Source organism: Phyllobates terribilis, unplaced genomic scaffold (genome assembly GCF_046119375.1).
Source record: "Phyllobates terribilis strain yellow unplaced genomic scaffold, ASM4611937v1 Scaffold_1__5_contigs__length_1240528914, whole genome shotgun sequence".
NCBI lineage: Eukaryota > Metazoa > Chordata > Amphibia > Anura > Dendrobatidae > Phyllobates > Phyllobates terribilis.
The window spans coordinates 9,893,562-9,909,901 of NW_027362761.1; the positions used below are offsets into that span (position 1 = coordinate 9,893,562).

The following is a 16,340-nucleotide window of genomic DNA, read 5'->3' on the forward strand; positions in this document are numbered from 1 at the left end:
AGATCCACAGAGCGTTTGCCAGCAGCACTTCCTCGGGATTAATCCACATGGTCCGGGGGGCAGAGGTGCTGATCTCCTGTGATCCTCAGAGAGCCTCCATGGCCACGATGAGCTACAGAGGCGCCGCACAATACCGTCGTCCTGCCCCCGTCAACTTCTCCTGGAGGTGGGGAGGAGACTGGGACCTCTTCCTGATGTTAGCAGCATGAGCGCTCAATGACAAGTGAATGCCGGGATCCTTATGGACATCCAGTGACCGGAGGTCCCCGTCTCCTCCCCTCCTCCAGGAGCAGCTGACAGCGGCAAAAGGACGTTATTATTGTGCGGAGTCGAAGTTACTTTTATTCCTTTCACATTCTTTTGTTCCCCTGTTCTTCCTCTTTTTTCCCTTTAATTTACGACTTGTATTAGTGGTGCACACGTCATGTGAACTGTGTGTTTTTACACTGACAATTTCTGGGAAATAAGGCCCCTTATGAATATTTTTTTTTTTATTAGCTAGACCTGTGTAAATGTGTGTGTAATTGCATTAATACGCTAAATGATTGCTTGGTTTCCAGTTCCATGCCAGTCCTCTCTCCTCTCATGTGATATCTATTCTGACTCAGGATTACACTGGGGTCTAGGTGTGAGCTGGAAGTGACATTTACAATGTAATCTTATGCAGCGTTACAATAAGACTCCATAGGCTTACATTGTTAAAGAGGCTTCAAGTTACAAAAAATCATGTGAGTCAGAAGAGGGTGGAAGACTTCAAAAGGCGAGTATTCACCTACCCTCACACTGGTTTATGTGAAAAGGTTAAAGGGTTGTCATTGGGGAGAATGTGTTTTTTTTCTTAGATCCAAAAATAATTTTTAATTAAAAATACATGTAACTGGTTTTATTAAAAAAAACAACAAAATTTCCCCATTTCCTTCCGTAGCCTCTGTTTTGCCCTGTCCATTGCTGGCTGCACAATGGGTTAACTGAAAATCCATCAGTGAGCTCATTCTGAAGGTTCAATGGGGGAGTTTCTAACATGTTTGTTTCGGGGTTTTTTTTTTTTTTTTACTCAGCTGCTTTAAGACGGCACAGCACATCAAAGTTGAATGTGTAGGGAAACTGACTGTGAAAGGAAGAAGGTGTAAAACCTCTGAATCAAATCATTTCTAAGTCAACCAAACATCCTCTTATGCCCCTTTTTGGGCTCAAACCTTTTAGTAGTTCCATCTCAGGTGCTCAAAAGTTAACTTCAAGAACTTTGTGTAAAGAAAAGCACCTGCATAAACTCCATTCTTGGTTCTTACAATGCTGTGCAATTAGCAGGTGCATTTGCCCTGCTCTTCAGAACTCTCATAATGGTCTTCTCTCCACCCACTGCTGGTTGGACGCCATGCTTCTGGAAATTGATGCGGGTACTAAAGGTGGGACCCATATCTGTCAGATGTTCATGGCATAACTTATGGATATATTTTTGTGTTGTCTTTAGTATTGTATATCTGTACATGAGAAGCTCTAGCGGGATACATATTAGTGGTGATAGAGCTTCATATAAAGAGCATTTCATACTGCAGAAAAAAATCTCCCAACTCTTGGTAATGCAATTAATCTGTTTCTTCAGAGAAAGGGATAAACGTGTGCGGGAGCGAGTCCTCATGGTTCGGGAAAGAGAAGAGCGAGAGCGATTACGAAGAGAACGTGTCAGACTTGAAATAGAAAGAGAGCGTCTAGAAAGGGAACGCATGGAGCGTGAAAGACTGGAAAGAGAGAGGATGCGTATAGAGGAAGAGAGACGCATAGAGCAGGATCGCATCCAGAGAGAGAGAGAGGAGCTACATCGTCAACAAGAGTGGTTGCGATATGAACAGGATCGACGACCAGGAGTGCGAAGGCCATATGACATGGACTTAAGGTAAGCCTTTATGGCACCCACTAGGTCATTTCATTGTAATGCTTCCTGTCAATCGGATTAAACGGATCAGGCAAACATAATAGTTACCAGTGCTCCCAATAATTTGGAAGCTAACTTAGTCTTGTCACCATTTTTGACAGCTGTGCAATTTTCCCCTGCTTTTGGTTGTCTTTGTACAATTGACAAGTCTGCAAAACCCACATGCTGCCCACTAGAGAAGAACAGGAGAATAAGCAATACAGATAGGAGTCTTATGAGTGTACAGCTCCTACTGTAATTGAGTCAGATGAAATGGGCAAAGATAAACAAAATGCCACTCAAATTAAAATATCTATTCCTATTAAAAATGTATAATGTGACCATAAAGTGCATTGGCTGATAAGTCGCCCCATGAGATTAACAATCCAAATGGATGACATACATTGCCAAACTGCATATGCACATAATTAGTATACACTCAGAGGTTAGAGGACAAGACATTAATATTGATCTTCACTTTTTTTTGTGGGAAGCAAGTCATGAATCTCAATCATCAAATTGCAGCCAACTCCAGAAATTTTTAGTAAAATCTTTGCATAGTGTAAGGGCCCATGCAGACGTCTGAGGATCTTGGTCCTATCTCTGACCGCAATGCATGGACTGAACACAGGTGCAGTGTGCATCATAGAAACACATGAAGATGTCGTGCACTTGGCAGGATTCTGCTGTCAGATTCTCTGTCGTCTTGCATAAACCCTTACTATGACATGACAGACAGAAATGGGGATTATTACAGAGTGGAGTATTTTATAACTCAAGTCCTGTGACAGTCACATCACATGTTAATCCAATCAGTGGTTCATGAGAGAACGGCAATAGATGTTAATATTTTGTCAGATCAGAAGCTTAAACATCTCTATATACTAAAGCATTCTGTAATCTAGGATAAAACAAGTCTTGATTTTTTTTTTTTTTTTTCCCCTGTAAAATTACTAAATTATGAAAAATTGCAATAATGACATTTTTATTGTATTGTACAGCTTTTCTAATTGAAGATTTTGATGCTAAAACCATTGCCTGGATGTTGTTCATTCCATTGAGTGCCACAAAGGCTTGTCATTTTTCTATTTGTATATGTATTACATAGCAAAGTATGAATGGTGGGTAAATCTCTATCCTAGCCAAAGTTCTTGCCATCATATTGTGAATGCATGTCATTCTCGACAGCGAATCAAACATACCTGGCTGAGATCATACAGCCAGTGCCTGATATATGCTGCCGAGTCCACGGGCAGCGTGCATCAGCTGTCAGGTTCACTTTAAAATGGCAATTTGCATTGTTAGATCCTCACTAATTTTACTAAATAACATTAACATGTAGCTGGTATGTTTGACACGCATGTGCTTTGCTAGATCTGTGAACTTATTGTTTGTTTTTAATCTTTGAAAGGGATGATCCTTATTGGCTAGAGTCCAAGAGAATTGCTTTAGATGATCGATACCATGATTTTGGAAGATCAGACCGTTATCATGATTTTGATAGCAGAGATCGCGGTCGATTCATGAATCATCTGCATATGGACAGGTAAGATATGTATTGATAAAAATCTGCATGCTTTTATTACATTTCCTCATCATTTTATTTCATCTGCAAGTTCCTTTATATAGTAGTATAGTTTTACTTTTTACCTATATTGATGTCATACTAGGTGTGTTTAAAAATGCTAAACATTTTAAATATGTATCCTCTCTGTGCTTGCATGTGTTAGAGATGATATAAAATTGTCATAACCACATCCCTTCACAGCACTGGCTTTGTACATCTTAATGGACGTGCCATGGAAGTCCAATGAATATTTTCCCTGGCATTGTGAACCAAGGGCTCTCGCTGCCTATCAACACTCTTTATCCTTAGCTAGCTTGACATAGCAAAGGAGCAAATGTGGTCAGTGTTTGCAGTGGCTCAGTTAACTCCTCACATGGTACAGTCGCAAGGAGTTTGATGGGATGATCGCTCCCTCTGATACTTCATAGGGTACCGGTAGCATGAACCTTTAGAGCCAATGTTTGCTGTGGCAATCAGAGGTTTAACTATGGCCTCCAGTGTGCGATAGATCAGAGCCTAATAAATTGTGCAAGACACACACAATCTTTTGGTTTATTTTTCACATTACACGTTGGAGCTATGTTTTCTCAGATACAAACATTGATGTCAAATGCTAAACATGTGAACGTGACCTCAGTCTGTGGGTCAGTGAACATCAGACGGCATACGGATGCCATCCATGTGTGTGCAATCTGTGTGCTGTCCATTTAATATTGAAATGATTAGGGGAAGCTTTGCATTTTTTTTGGATCCTTAAGAAAATTGTTGGTGAAACACTGACCAAGCACCAATGAATATAGGATCCAAAGTACGGATTGAATTCGGACCATATTTTTGAGAGCGTGAAAAAAAATCACATATCTGAATGAGACCTAAAAAGTAAGTTAAGTTAATAAAAACAGCCACAAAACATGAAGCCGCAGGGGCTCGAACTTATCTGAGCACTCTCAAGATACTTGGAAACACCCCAGCATGCTGGGATAGCACGTTATCCGAGCACGTTCGCTCAAAACAAATTATTTAGCCTGCCTGGTGGAAAACACAAAAGGAAGAAAAACTACATCAGAATTGCTTTTTTTGTTAAACCCTTTTTCACAAAAATGTAAATTTAAAAAATATAAAGATGTTTGGACTCCCAAATTGGTAGCAATAAAAACAAAAAAAAAACTAAAGCACAGTAAGCAAACAACAAGCCTTCATATATCTTTAAAAACAAATAAAAAAAAGGTTATGGCTCTCAGCAAAAAACAAAATTGTTTAACCTCTTAACGACCAATGATACGCCTTTAAACTGCTGTCGTTAAGGGTCCTTATTCCTCAGCTCTGCTTTTTAACACTGAGGAAGAACAGTGTAGCGCCGCCCCACTAATGAATTTCCCGCGGGTGTCAACTGTATTGGCCCTGGCCATTTTTAAAGACCCTTAAATACTGCTGTCAATCACAGCAGAGGTTTTTAAGTGGTTACAAGGGGGTCACAGGGCCCGCATAATAACCATTGGACCCCCACGATGAGAATCGTGCTTCCCGATTGTTACCGTGGTACCCTGTGGTCATGGGATGACCCCAGGGTACAGTGACCTCTGAGATACAGCTATAAGGTGGGTCTCACAGGCACAGTCGGTGATAGACTGACAGGTCTCATGCACTGCAGTACACGATTACTGCAATGTTAGGAGACCAGCAATCAAAATAATAATGATACATGTCCTACAAAGTGAAATAAAAAAAAATGAAAAAAAACCACACAACTAAAAGCCATTTTGCTACAGCAGCTTTTGTGATAATACGAAAATAAACAAAAATATACACACAATTGGTATTGTCGCTTCTGGAACCACCTGCTCTATAAAACTGGCATAATTTATTCCGTAAGGCGAATGCTGTAAAAAATAAACACGCCAAATGTCGCTTTTTCATCATACTGACTCACAAAAAGTGAATAAAAAGCTTTCAAAAAGTCATATGTAAAAAGAAAAAAAATTGTTCAAATAAAAACACCAAACCATCCTGCAGAACACTTAAGTTACAGCTCTCAGAATGACTATGCAAAAACAAATTAATTTTTGTTAAATGTTTTTAGTCTGTAAAAATAGCAATGCATAAAACAATATATAATCTGGCATCACTGTAATCGTACCGACCCGGCGAATAAATCTGTCTTATCAATTTTACCACACAGTGAATGACCCAAAAAGAAAAAAAAAAACTCTTAAGTATTTTTACTGTTTTGATAGCAGCAAAACAAAAAAACCCCATATAAATCTAAATGCAGCAAAAGGGTAAATAACCCCAAAGTTTATCAAGACCTGTTATTTATATACAGGGCAGCAAGTGTAATTTAAAACATAACATAACCTTCAATTAGTTAAATTTAAGAATATGCAACACTTCTTAAAACCAAAATAAGACCAATCAAGGTCAATATAGAAGTATAACAATGTCCAAGACAATAGTATATGGTAATACTCAGAGATGCAGTAACACTGTTGTACCAAAAGGGACAGAGTAAAGCTCCAACAAAGAGAGGGCAGAATGGCCTTTGGAGCTGACTCCCTGTCCCAAAAATGAATACTCATATGAACCAATCTCAAACCATTAAACAATGGAAAAGGAATCAATATGCATCTATTTATGGAAAAAACGAAACAGGGAGTGTGTTTAGTAACCCCAGTGTTCAGTGCATCTAACCATGTGCATATCCGTCAAAAACAGAATTGGGTATGCAGAGTGTATGCTATTACCGTTAGGTTACCGTTAGCTTTATTACCCACGGATGTGAACCATGCTTTCCACATTGGTATCTAGCCTTGGTGTGGAATCATGGGACCGGATAAGACTTATGCGTCTCAGATATGCATTCCAATTCAGGCGGGAACGACAGCGTCTATGCTTATTTTTTCGATCCCCGCCTCGAGAAGTGACTTGTGCGCCTCCTTTGTGGGAGTGCTGAACTGGACGCACACTGTTTGTCCACATGGCTATACTCCACAGTTAAGGACCAAGATGGTGGACTCTTAATCTACATATATACTTGGAGGAAACTTAGATTGGACCAAACACAACTATGAGTCACCCGTTTGTGATTTCCCTTGATTAACCCTGATATATATACATCCCCTCTACTGACTCCCTCCAGCACTCCCTTTTAGCATGTAGTGGAGTACACATTGACTCCTAATATAAAAGAATAGCATAGCAACCAGCTCTGTCATGTACTCATGTCCCCTGAAAATTCCTGAGAAGGATGAAACGCGTCGGGGCGCATGAGAGGCATATTGAGGGCAAGTGCAGGGTCTGTGCATATTGATGTCTTTTCCATTGTTTAATGGTTTGAGATTGGTTCATATGAGTATTCATTTTTGGGACAGGGAGTCAGCTCCAAAGGCCATTCTGCCCTCTCTTTTTTGGAGCTTTACTCTGTCCTTTTTGGTACAACAGTGTTACTGCATCGGAGTATTACCATATACTATTGTCTTGGACATTGTTAAACTACTATATTGACCTTGATTGGTCTTATTTTGGTTTTAAGGAGTGTTGCATATTCTTAAATTTAACTAATTAAAGGTTGTTTTAAATTACCCTTGCTGCCCTATATACCCATATAAATCTAGTATCGCTGTAATCTCACCGTCCCACCTTAAATAATAGATCTGCCTTCTCTCTTATACCGCACGGTGAAACGTGCAAATATAAAAATAAGAACTAGTCTTGCACTGATGTCGATTTGTTCATTCCACCTTACAAAAATCGGGTAAGGCTCAGCTCACATTTTTCTGCACACTCCACTGAGCGCTTACGTTGGGGTTTCCGTGTAAGTTCTCAAAAACTGCGATTCAGACAAAGCCCTCGACGGAACCTCTGGTCTGTGTTCCGGCGCTGTCCCATCATTTTAGGTGTCTTTTTAGCGCACAAGTGTAGGTGACCACAGATCTGTGCAGGCCTAAAAAGATGGACACCACCGGAGCAGATGCCAAACGGAGCCCAAACTGTATCCATCTACTTAATTTTTCCGTTGGGGGTTTCGGTGGATCACGTTTTTTGTGGGATTTACACGGAGACCCTGACGTAAATGCTCATCATAGAACACAAAAATATGATTCCAGCCTTCTTCTGGAAACTATCGAAAAATATTATGTACCCCAAAATGTTACCAATAAAAACCCTAATTTATCCCGCTCAAAACCAGCCCCATCTCGGGTCCATCATCTGTGACTGCAACTATAGGGGTTCCCACGTTACTGGTAGAACAAAGACTCTGGAAAAGCGACATGGCTCTTGCCCCCTCAAATAAAATCCACTGAACAATGCTCTCCCAAATCCAAATGCCCCCCTCTTTCTGAGCTCCACTGTGCCTGAACCACAGTAAGCGACCACGTGTTTGGCATTATTGTAGTGGGGAGACAGCACTTAACAATTTACTGGGGGTGCGTATCGCCAGAAGGACAGGCTGGGCACAATGTATGGGCACTAAACTGACATATTTGCAATTTTTATAAAGATTTACACAAAGGAGAGAAGAAAAAAAAAATAACAACCAGACAAACATAGGAGCGAAACAGTTATCCACTGCTCAACCTTAAGAAGCATTAAACATGAGTTATTTATACATCTTGGCTCTGCAAAACCAGCATAATTAGATGAACAAATATTTGCACTTAGTGACAATAGTCAATGCAATTACAAATAACTTGTGGAAGTACTAATAACATTTTAATTAATTTTCAAAGAAGTTTAATTTGAGGCATCATATAAACGTAACTCAAAGCAAGCCAAGGCAAAATCTCCACAGTTCATTAGATGTCACACCAGAGCCATCAATCCATAGACCCCATATCTTGTCTAATTTAGAGATGGCATCTCTTTTTAGGTATATGCCTCTTTCCAAATTTACTAGCCAGTCAACTTTATCAATAAATTCTGATATCATAGGCACCTGATCTACTATCCATTTTTGGGGTACCAAGAAATCGGTCGACCGTGACAGCACCACGAGAGAGGGGATCTGCCCACCAAGGACAGGAAACCTAGAGACTTAAAAGGGGTGGCCCTCTCTCTCGCCTCGGTTAGGTTTCCTGTCCTTGATGGAGGGAACCTGTGTCAGGCTTGCCTGTTAAAGACGTCCAGATGTCGAGCAGTGCCCTGTCTGGGGATAGCACCTACGGCATCGCTTTGTGCCAGTGGCCGTGGAGCTGCGCCCCTGTCTGGGGTGGCAGCCCCGGCATCGTGTGGTTCCATATTTCAGCAGGGGCTGCACCCCTATCTGAGGTCGGTAGCCCCAGCATCATATTAATGGCGCAGCATCGTGGGGCTGTGCCCCTGTCTGGGGATGGCAGCCCCAACTTCGAGGACACTAGATAAGGACCGGCGCAGCGCCCCTGTCTAAGGTGGGTCGCCTCTTGCAACATGCGGGCGCCGGATGACAGTGGGGGCTGCACCCCTGTCTGGGGTTGGCAGACCCAAAATTGCGCTGATGTATGGAGAGCGACGCCTCTGTTGGGTACTTAGCGTCGTGTAATGTGGCGGGGCTGCGTTTTTCCGGTTTCTCCGTATGGCAGCGGGCACTGCTTGATGACGCCACTGTGCTCCCAGGCAGTCACGTGACCAGACCAGGAAGTTCTGGCCACTTGTGTGCAGACGCCAGAAGGAGTGGTGCAATAGCCCCTATGGCCAGTAGGTGGCACGCCTAGTGGGCAATTGCACCTAGCATTGAAAGTAATATTAAAAAATAAAAAAAATGAATGTGGAGCAGGTGCTGCTATATAAGCATTTAGGCACCATTGCTCCAGGCTTCCCAGCTACTTCTGGCTCTGTCAGTAAAATGAAAGTGAACAGCAGCAAATCCAGCGGCCGCCGCTTTCGCCATCTCAGTGGCCACTTGGGGAGCCCCAGGAGACATGACCCCCTCGAGTCACCGGTAACTCCCGGTCTAAAGGAAGGCGAGGATCTGTGACCAGGTCCAGTCATCGTAGCTTCAGCAGGATGGACGAATCTGCAGCCTCCAGGGACGATCCACCGGCTGAGAAAGTTCCTTACTCCAAACCAGTACCTTTTTAGGCCATATTGGCGGACTCGTATCCCTAAAGACTGTGCCAGTCCTGTATATACCAGACTCTTGCAGACGAGACCCCTAGTTTTGCCTCAGGCTTGAAGTCCTTGGTAAAGTCGGACAATCTATATAAAAAAAAAAAGATAAAAAAAACGAAGAGAAAAAAAGCAAATTGTGAGGTCTCCCCAACCCCTGATTACTCCCTATCGTCAACCTATGAGGTGGACTCCGACGATTCATCTTCTTCATCCTCCTCATCCTCAGATAGTGGTACAGGTCAGCACTGTTTTCCACTGAATGAAATTGACTTTCTGATTAAGGCTGTCTGCTCGACTATGGGCATTACGGATTCCAGACCAGAGAAATCAGTCCAGGACATTATGTTCAGGGGACTGGGACAGAGGGAAAGATGTTTTCCATTTAATGATAAACTGCAAGATCTGATCCATAGAGAATGGAAAAGGCTGGAAAGAAAGGGTTCTCTTCCCCCATTGTGTAAAAGAAAATATCCCTTTGAGGACTCGGCCTCTTCCTCCTGGGAGAAGGCTCCAAGGCTAGATGCAGCTATAACAAAGGCATCTAGGAAGTCTTCTCTCTCCTTTGATAATGGGGGCCTTTAAGAACTTATTAGACAGAAAAGCGGATGTATTTCTCAAACGCACCTGGGAAACAACTGCTGGGGCTTTAAAGCCGTCAGTTGCTGCAACTTGTACGGCTAGGTCTTTGATAATATGGCTAGAACAGCTGGAATCCTGCCTGAAAAGTAATACATCCAGGAAGGAGATTTTATCTAGCATCTCTCTCATGCAGGGGGCAACGGCTTTCCTAGCGGATGCCTCCGCAGATTCGTTTAGGTTGGCTGCTAGATCAGCCTCTATGTCCAATGCCACCCGTAGAGCCCTGTGGCTTAAGTGTTGGCCGCGAGACATCCAAGCTAGAACTAGACTGTATGCTATACCTTGTGAAGGGGAACATCTCTTTGGCCCAATTCTGGACGAAATCTTGGATAAAGCAAGCGACCGTAAAAAAAAGGTTTCCCTATCCTGTCCATGCCTGGGTATAAACAGTCAGCGGTCTTTTAGCAGGAGAAGATTTGTATGTTGACGGCCACAGAGGGATCAGGATAAATGGGAAGACCGCAAGCCAAAAGGTAGAGGTCTTCTGTTCGGTGCTTCTTCCTCTACTCTGGAACCCTGGAGGTTGAGTCAGTGACTCGCAGCCCAGGCGGGGGGGCTGATGGGCTTCTTCCTGCTGTTTGGTTTTGCCATAGCCCCCTGGGTATTTACTAAAGTTATAGCGGAGGTCATGGCTTATGTCAGGGAACATGATAAATTGATTATCCCTTATCTCTATGATTTCTTGATAGTTAGAAATGCTGCCTTCCAATGTAATAGACACCTAAAAGTAGTGATCACCATCTTAGAGAGTCTGGGCTGGGTGCTTAATTTAAAAAAAATCTAGTCTAATGCCCACCAAAATTCAGTAATTTTTAGGTATTATGCTGAATTCAGATTTTCAGGTATGTTACTTCCCGGAAGCCAAAAAACAAAGGGTTAGGGATCAAGTGAGAAAGGCAGTATCAAATCCGGTCATGTCCCTTAGAGCAGCAATGTCCTTGTTGGGTACCCGGACATCATGTTTCCCTGGGGTTCTGTGGGCACAATACCACTCGAGCGGTCTACAGTGGGACGAATATTTTGTTGAAGGGACGCCTGGTAGGCAAGTTGTCCTTGTCACCCCGTTCAGTTGAGTCTTTACAGTGGTGGGAAGATGAGGCAAACCCATCTCGAGGAGTTCCCTGGGTGCTTAGAACCACTAGAACTATTACCACCGACGGGAGTTCCAGTGGGTGGGTAGCCCATTTAAAAGAGAAGGTGGCCCAGGGGTCCTGGTCGAATGCTGAAATGAGTCTCTCCTCCAACACCAAAGTGTTGCTAGCGATAGTCAAGGCGATTAATTATTTCTTAGTCTTTCTCCAAAACCAAAATGGAATGATCCTTTTGGATAATAGAATCACGGTAGCTTACGTGAACCACCCGGGGGGGTACACTGTCAAGATCACTGATGAGTGACTGATCATCTCTTTCAGATCACAGAATGTCATCTTCGTTCCTTAACTGCCCTTCATATAAAGGGAAAAGAAAATACAAAGGCAGACTTCCTAAACCGCTATCCTCTGAGACAGAGAGAATGGGAACTAAAACAGGACATTTTCTCCCAAATAGTCCAAAGATAGGGGGCCTCCTGTGGTAGACCTGTTTGCCACAAGACTAAACCGAAAGACAAGGCTCTTCGGTTCCCTAAATCCCAGAGAAAATCCCCTGGCAGTGGACGCCCTCCAAATATCTTGGGATTTCAGCCTGGCCTATGCCTTTCCCCCGTTGACTCTTCTTCTCATGGTCATAAGGAAGATCAGGGAGGACAAGGCGAGGGTTCTGCTGGTCACACCCTTTTGGCCTAGGAGGCCCTGGTTCTCATGCCTGAGGAGCATGTCCGTCTCAGATCCTTGGGTCCTGCCCGAGGTTCCGGATCTCCTCTTCCAGGGTCCCATAGTCCATCCTCAAGCGTCTGGCCTCCACTTGACGGTATGGAACTTGAAAGATCGCTGTTAAAACGGAAAGGGTTCTCTCAAGGCCTAGTAGCTACCCTAATGCGTAGCAGAAAACCTATTACAACTAGAATTTACACTAGAACTTGGAAGAAATTCTTGTCCTTGTCCGGTTCCAGGGTTGGTGAGGGGGCACCAATAGGTAACATTTTAGATTTTTTTACAAAAAGGTCTTGATCTTGGGTTACCCACTAGTACCCTAAAAGTTAAAGTTTCTACCTTAGGCGCCTTATATTCTTGTCATCTGGCGAAAAATTCTTGGATTTCTCGTTTTATTAAAGCTGCATTTAGTGCCAGGCCCATCATCAAAAGCAAATTGGTTCCCTGGGCTCTAAATTTGGTACTAAAGGCCTTAACCAGTTCAGCTTTTGAGCCAGTAGTTAGCTACTCTTAAGTCACTCTCCCTTAAAACGGCACTTTTGATAGCTTTAACATCTGCTAGGAGAATAAGTGATATTCAGGCTCTTCGGCCATGCCCTTTACTCAGATACTGGATGATAGAATAAGCCTGATTCCGCTTATCTCCCTAAAGTAGCTTCCCTTTTCCACAGGCTCAAAGAAGTAATCCTGCCCTCTTTCTGTCTTGAACCGTGTAACCAGAAAGAAGCGGAATTCAATACGTTAGACGTGAGGATGTGTGTGATTAGGTACCTCTTGGTCACCAAAGATTTTAGGAGAGACAGTTCTTTATTTATATCCTACCAAGGAGTTAAGAAAGGCTTAAAGGTTACAAAGTCCACCATAGCTAGATGGATTAGGGAGGCTATTTCTCTAGTTTATGCATCCAGTGGTGAGGAAGTACCACAATGGTTGAAGGCTCACACCACCCGGGCAGTGGCGACCTCCTGGGTGGAGAATACGGGTGTCTCGACAGAAGGCATATGTAAGGCTGCTACCTGGTCTTCTCTTTCATCTGACCTCCCCTTTGGGAGAAGGGTTCCCCCCCGACTGTGGTCTCTCCCTAGACTTCATATGTGCAATTCTCTCGTGGTGCTGTCATGGTCGTACGGATAGTCATACGTTACTTACCAGTAATGGGATTTTTCGGAGACCATGACAGCACTCTTAGAATCCCTCCCTTCACGTTTGTGGGAGCACTCCTTGTTTATTAAAGATTTCACATTAGGTACTGTTTGATATAGTGGTATTGTGATTGTTTGCTGCGTTTTTCTGCCAAGGAGATGCAGAAATGCTCAGCAAAATTTGTTTCATTTCTGCATCGTGGGCACGAAGCCTAAAATCGCTTGGAAAAGCGCTTAACAACCCGCATGCGAAATCGCATGTTAAAAACGCTGCACAAACTCTGTACATGTGTTTTTTCTGCCAGGTAGAAATCAGTATGTAAAATCCGCATGTGTTTTTTCTGCCAGGGAGATGCAGAAACGCTTAAGAAAAATCCAGAGCATTTCTGTATCGTGGGCACATAGCCTAAGGCTATGTGCCCACGATGCAGAAATGCTGCATATTTTTTACACTTCTCCCTGGCAGGAAAAAACGCATGCGGTTTTTACATGCGTTTTTTCCCGCCAGGTAGAAGCGTTTGTGAAGCGTCTTTGCATGCATTTCTGCATGCGGGTTGTCAGGCTCTTTTCCAAGAGATTTTAGCAAACTTGGAAAGTGCTTGACAATTTGTTCACACTATATAAATCCATGCAACCGAGATGGATTTATAGTAGTGTGACCAAGTTAGTTAAAAAAAAAAAAAAAATATAAGAATGGTAAAAATAAATAAATAAATAAAGCTTCCAGTGTCCTCCCAGTGTTTTGATTGCTGCGTCCGGTGTCTTGCATTGCTCGCGGTGGTGTGAAGGACCTGCAGTGACGTCATTCAGTCATGTGTCAGATCGCATGTCTCAATGACGTCATGGCAGGTCCTTCACAACAGCGCGAGCAATGCAAGAGACCGGACGGAGCAGTCAAAACACCGGGAGGACACCGGAAGGTGAGTATAAGCTTTAATTTTTATTTTAAATTCTTTTTTTTTTTTTTTTTTTTTTTTACAGTTTCTATGGTACCCAGGTCTGGATGGGCATTGACATTGCGGCTTATCATTGGGGACCATGGGGGGCGGATTACCAAGCGTTTCCCAAGCGTTTACGCTGCGTAAATTCCACAGCATAAATGCTTGGAAAATGCTTCGTGGGCACGCAGCCTAAAAGAGAAAAGAATCTCCTCAAATTTTGAAGAAAAATAAATCATGCATTACTGTAATACTGAGGAAAATCAGGTCATTTGTTAATTATGTGGTTTTCAGAAGTTTTAGATTTACATCTAACAGTCACAATGTGTGGGCAGTTTATCAACGTGATTTCGCCAGAAAACTGCCTTTTAAACGTTGTTAAATTTTTGGGCAACCTGCAGTTGCGCCATTTTACAGCTTTTGGCATTTGGTGGAGCTGCTTTAAACTACCATCAAAAGTGGCGCAGAGATAGGAGTGGGTGAGGTGTTGCCACTCCTTGACTGGAGTAACATTTCTGACGAGGTGCATGCCACAAAGTTGTACTGAATTTGGTAAGTGATGTGTGCCTCTTAATGAATTCAGCATATCTTACGCAAGCGAGCCCTTCATTAATACTGGTGTACAAACAAGAAAAGAGACCGAGATTGCAGTCAAATAGTTGCAATGAAATATAAAGTTTATTAGAAACATGATCAAGACATGCAAAAAAAAAAAAAAAAATGCGAATATCACATGACAAATTTGATGAGTATGTAGAGAAGGGGGAGGGAGCTGCTGTTGGATGGTATGCATGTGTGTAAATTCAATCTGATGTAATATAAATATATATAATGTTACTCCACATAAAGTGTAATTTTTCAGTAGATCTAGTATCCATACAATAGGATTGCCAAATTGAATCAAGGTATGGGGTATGTTAACCTAACCAAATAAAATGCAAATAGATCCTGGGCATGAAAACAATATGGTTAATCCAATATGGATGTCAGCAAAAGACCTTAAGTCACACAATGTGCCCATATTAGCTTAGGGGGAGATGTACCTGGACAGATGTGAATAGCAGTGTTCAGTCCACGATATGCGCCCACCCCGATTTGCGTTTTGGCATACCTTCGTCAGGGGTTGAGGTCATCTAGGATGGACGGGTATAAAAAGTCAGTCTGGGCTGAAGCATGCACACACAAAAGGTCCAGCCCCCCCCCCCCCCCCCCACACCCCCACCCCCACTTCTCCATGTCACGTGATTCAAGATGGATTCGACATGTTTTTGTAGAACTACACAAACTTGTCTGTTTTTTTTTTTTTTTTTTTGGATATCAACATTTGAGAGATTCTTATAATACGCTACTGACCAACATCTACAGAATAACTACATCTGTAAAATATATTAATTTTATTAAAAAAAAATCTCCTCTTCATCCGGTTTCCTTTTGCAATCTTTTTCGACAGCTGTAAACTTTGAGACTAAGGCGAAAGACTTCAGAATAAGATTTCGGGAACATGGCTATAGCTGTAGATACATCAAACGGGTTTACCACAGAGCAAAAAATACATCCAGACACCTGTTACCATACACTGCTCATACATTATCTCCATTAAATCAAACATGTTTTATTACGAATTACCACTCACAAACACTATGATGAGACCTTACCAAAATACCTAGCATCACTTACTGCTGTTCTGAGTCTTAGTGATCACCTTGTGAGGAGCCATTATACAAATTAAACCTGTACATTTGTGGGTAATGGATGCCCCTGACTAGGATGTTCACCCGGTGGCAAGTGTGTGGCTTGTCCAAATATTGAAGGAACCAAGTCTTACACAGATTCAACTGGCCTGAAAACCTTCAATATTATGCACCAAATTACCTGTACCCTAAAGGCTGATTCGTGGTCTCCTGCTGACACCCATATTTGATTAACCATATTGTAATCCTGACCAGGATCTGCTGCACTTAATTTAATTAGGATAACTTACCCCATACCTTGATAAATGTTGGTGATCCATTTGTATGGACACTATATCTACTGCATGATTGCACTTTGTGAGTCACAGCATTATAAGTGCACATAGTATGTCAGACCATCCAAGAGCAGCTCCCTCCCCCTACTCTACAACCTTTATCAATTTTTCATGTGATATGTGCCTCCCTTTTTAGCTTTTGTTGCATACCCGCTGCATATCTATTGATGGTTTTTCTAATAAAAACCATTTTATTGCATCTATTTGAACGTAATGTTTTT

The 16,340-nt window shown here is 42.4% G+C and overlaps 1 protein-coding gene across 3 annotated transcripts in view; it reads left to right on the top strand.

Moving 5' to 3' along the window:
• The window catches only part of LOC141167079 (scaffold attachment factor B2-like), a 183,333-nt gene that overhangs the window by 108,425 nt on the left and 58,568 nt on the right, over positions 1-16,340 (top strand). For all 3 annotated transcript variants that reach the window (XM_073654455.1, XM_073654621.1, XM_073654535.1), the window contains exons 13-14: positions 1,604-1,894; positions 3,324-3,458. In XM_073654455.1, coding sequence (XP_073510556.1) covers positions 1,604-1,894; positions 3,324-3,458 — 426 coding nt within the window. The remainder of the gene's footprint in view (positions 1-1,603; positions 1,895-3,323; positions 3,459-16,340) is intronic.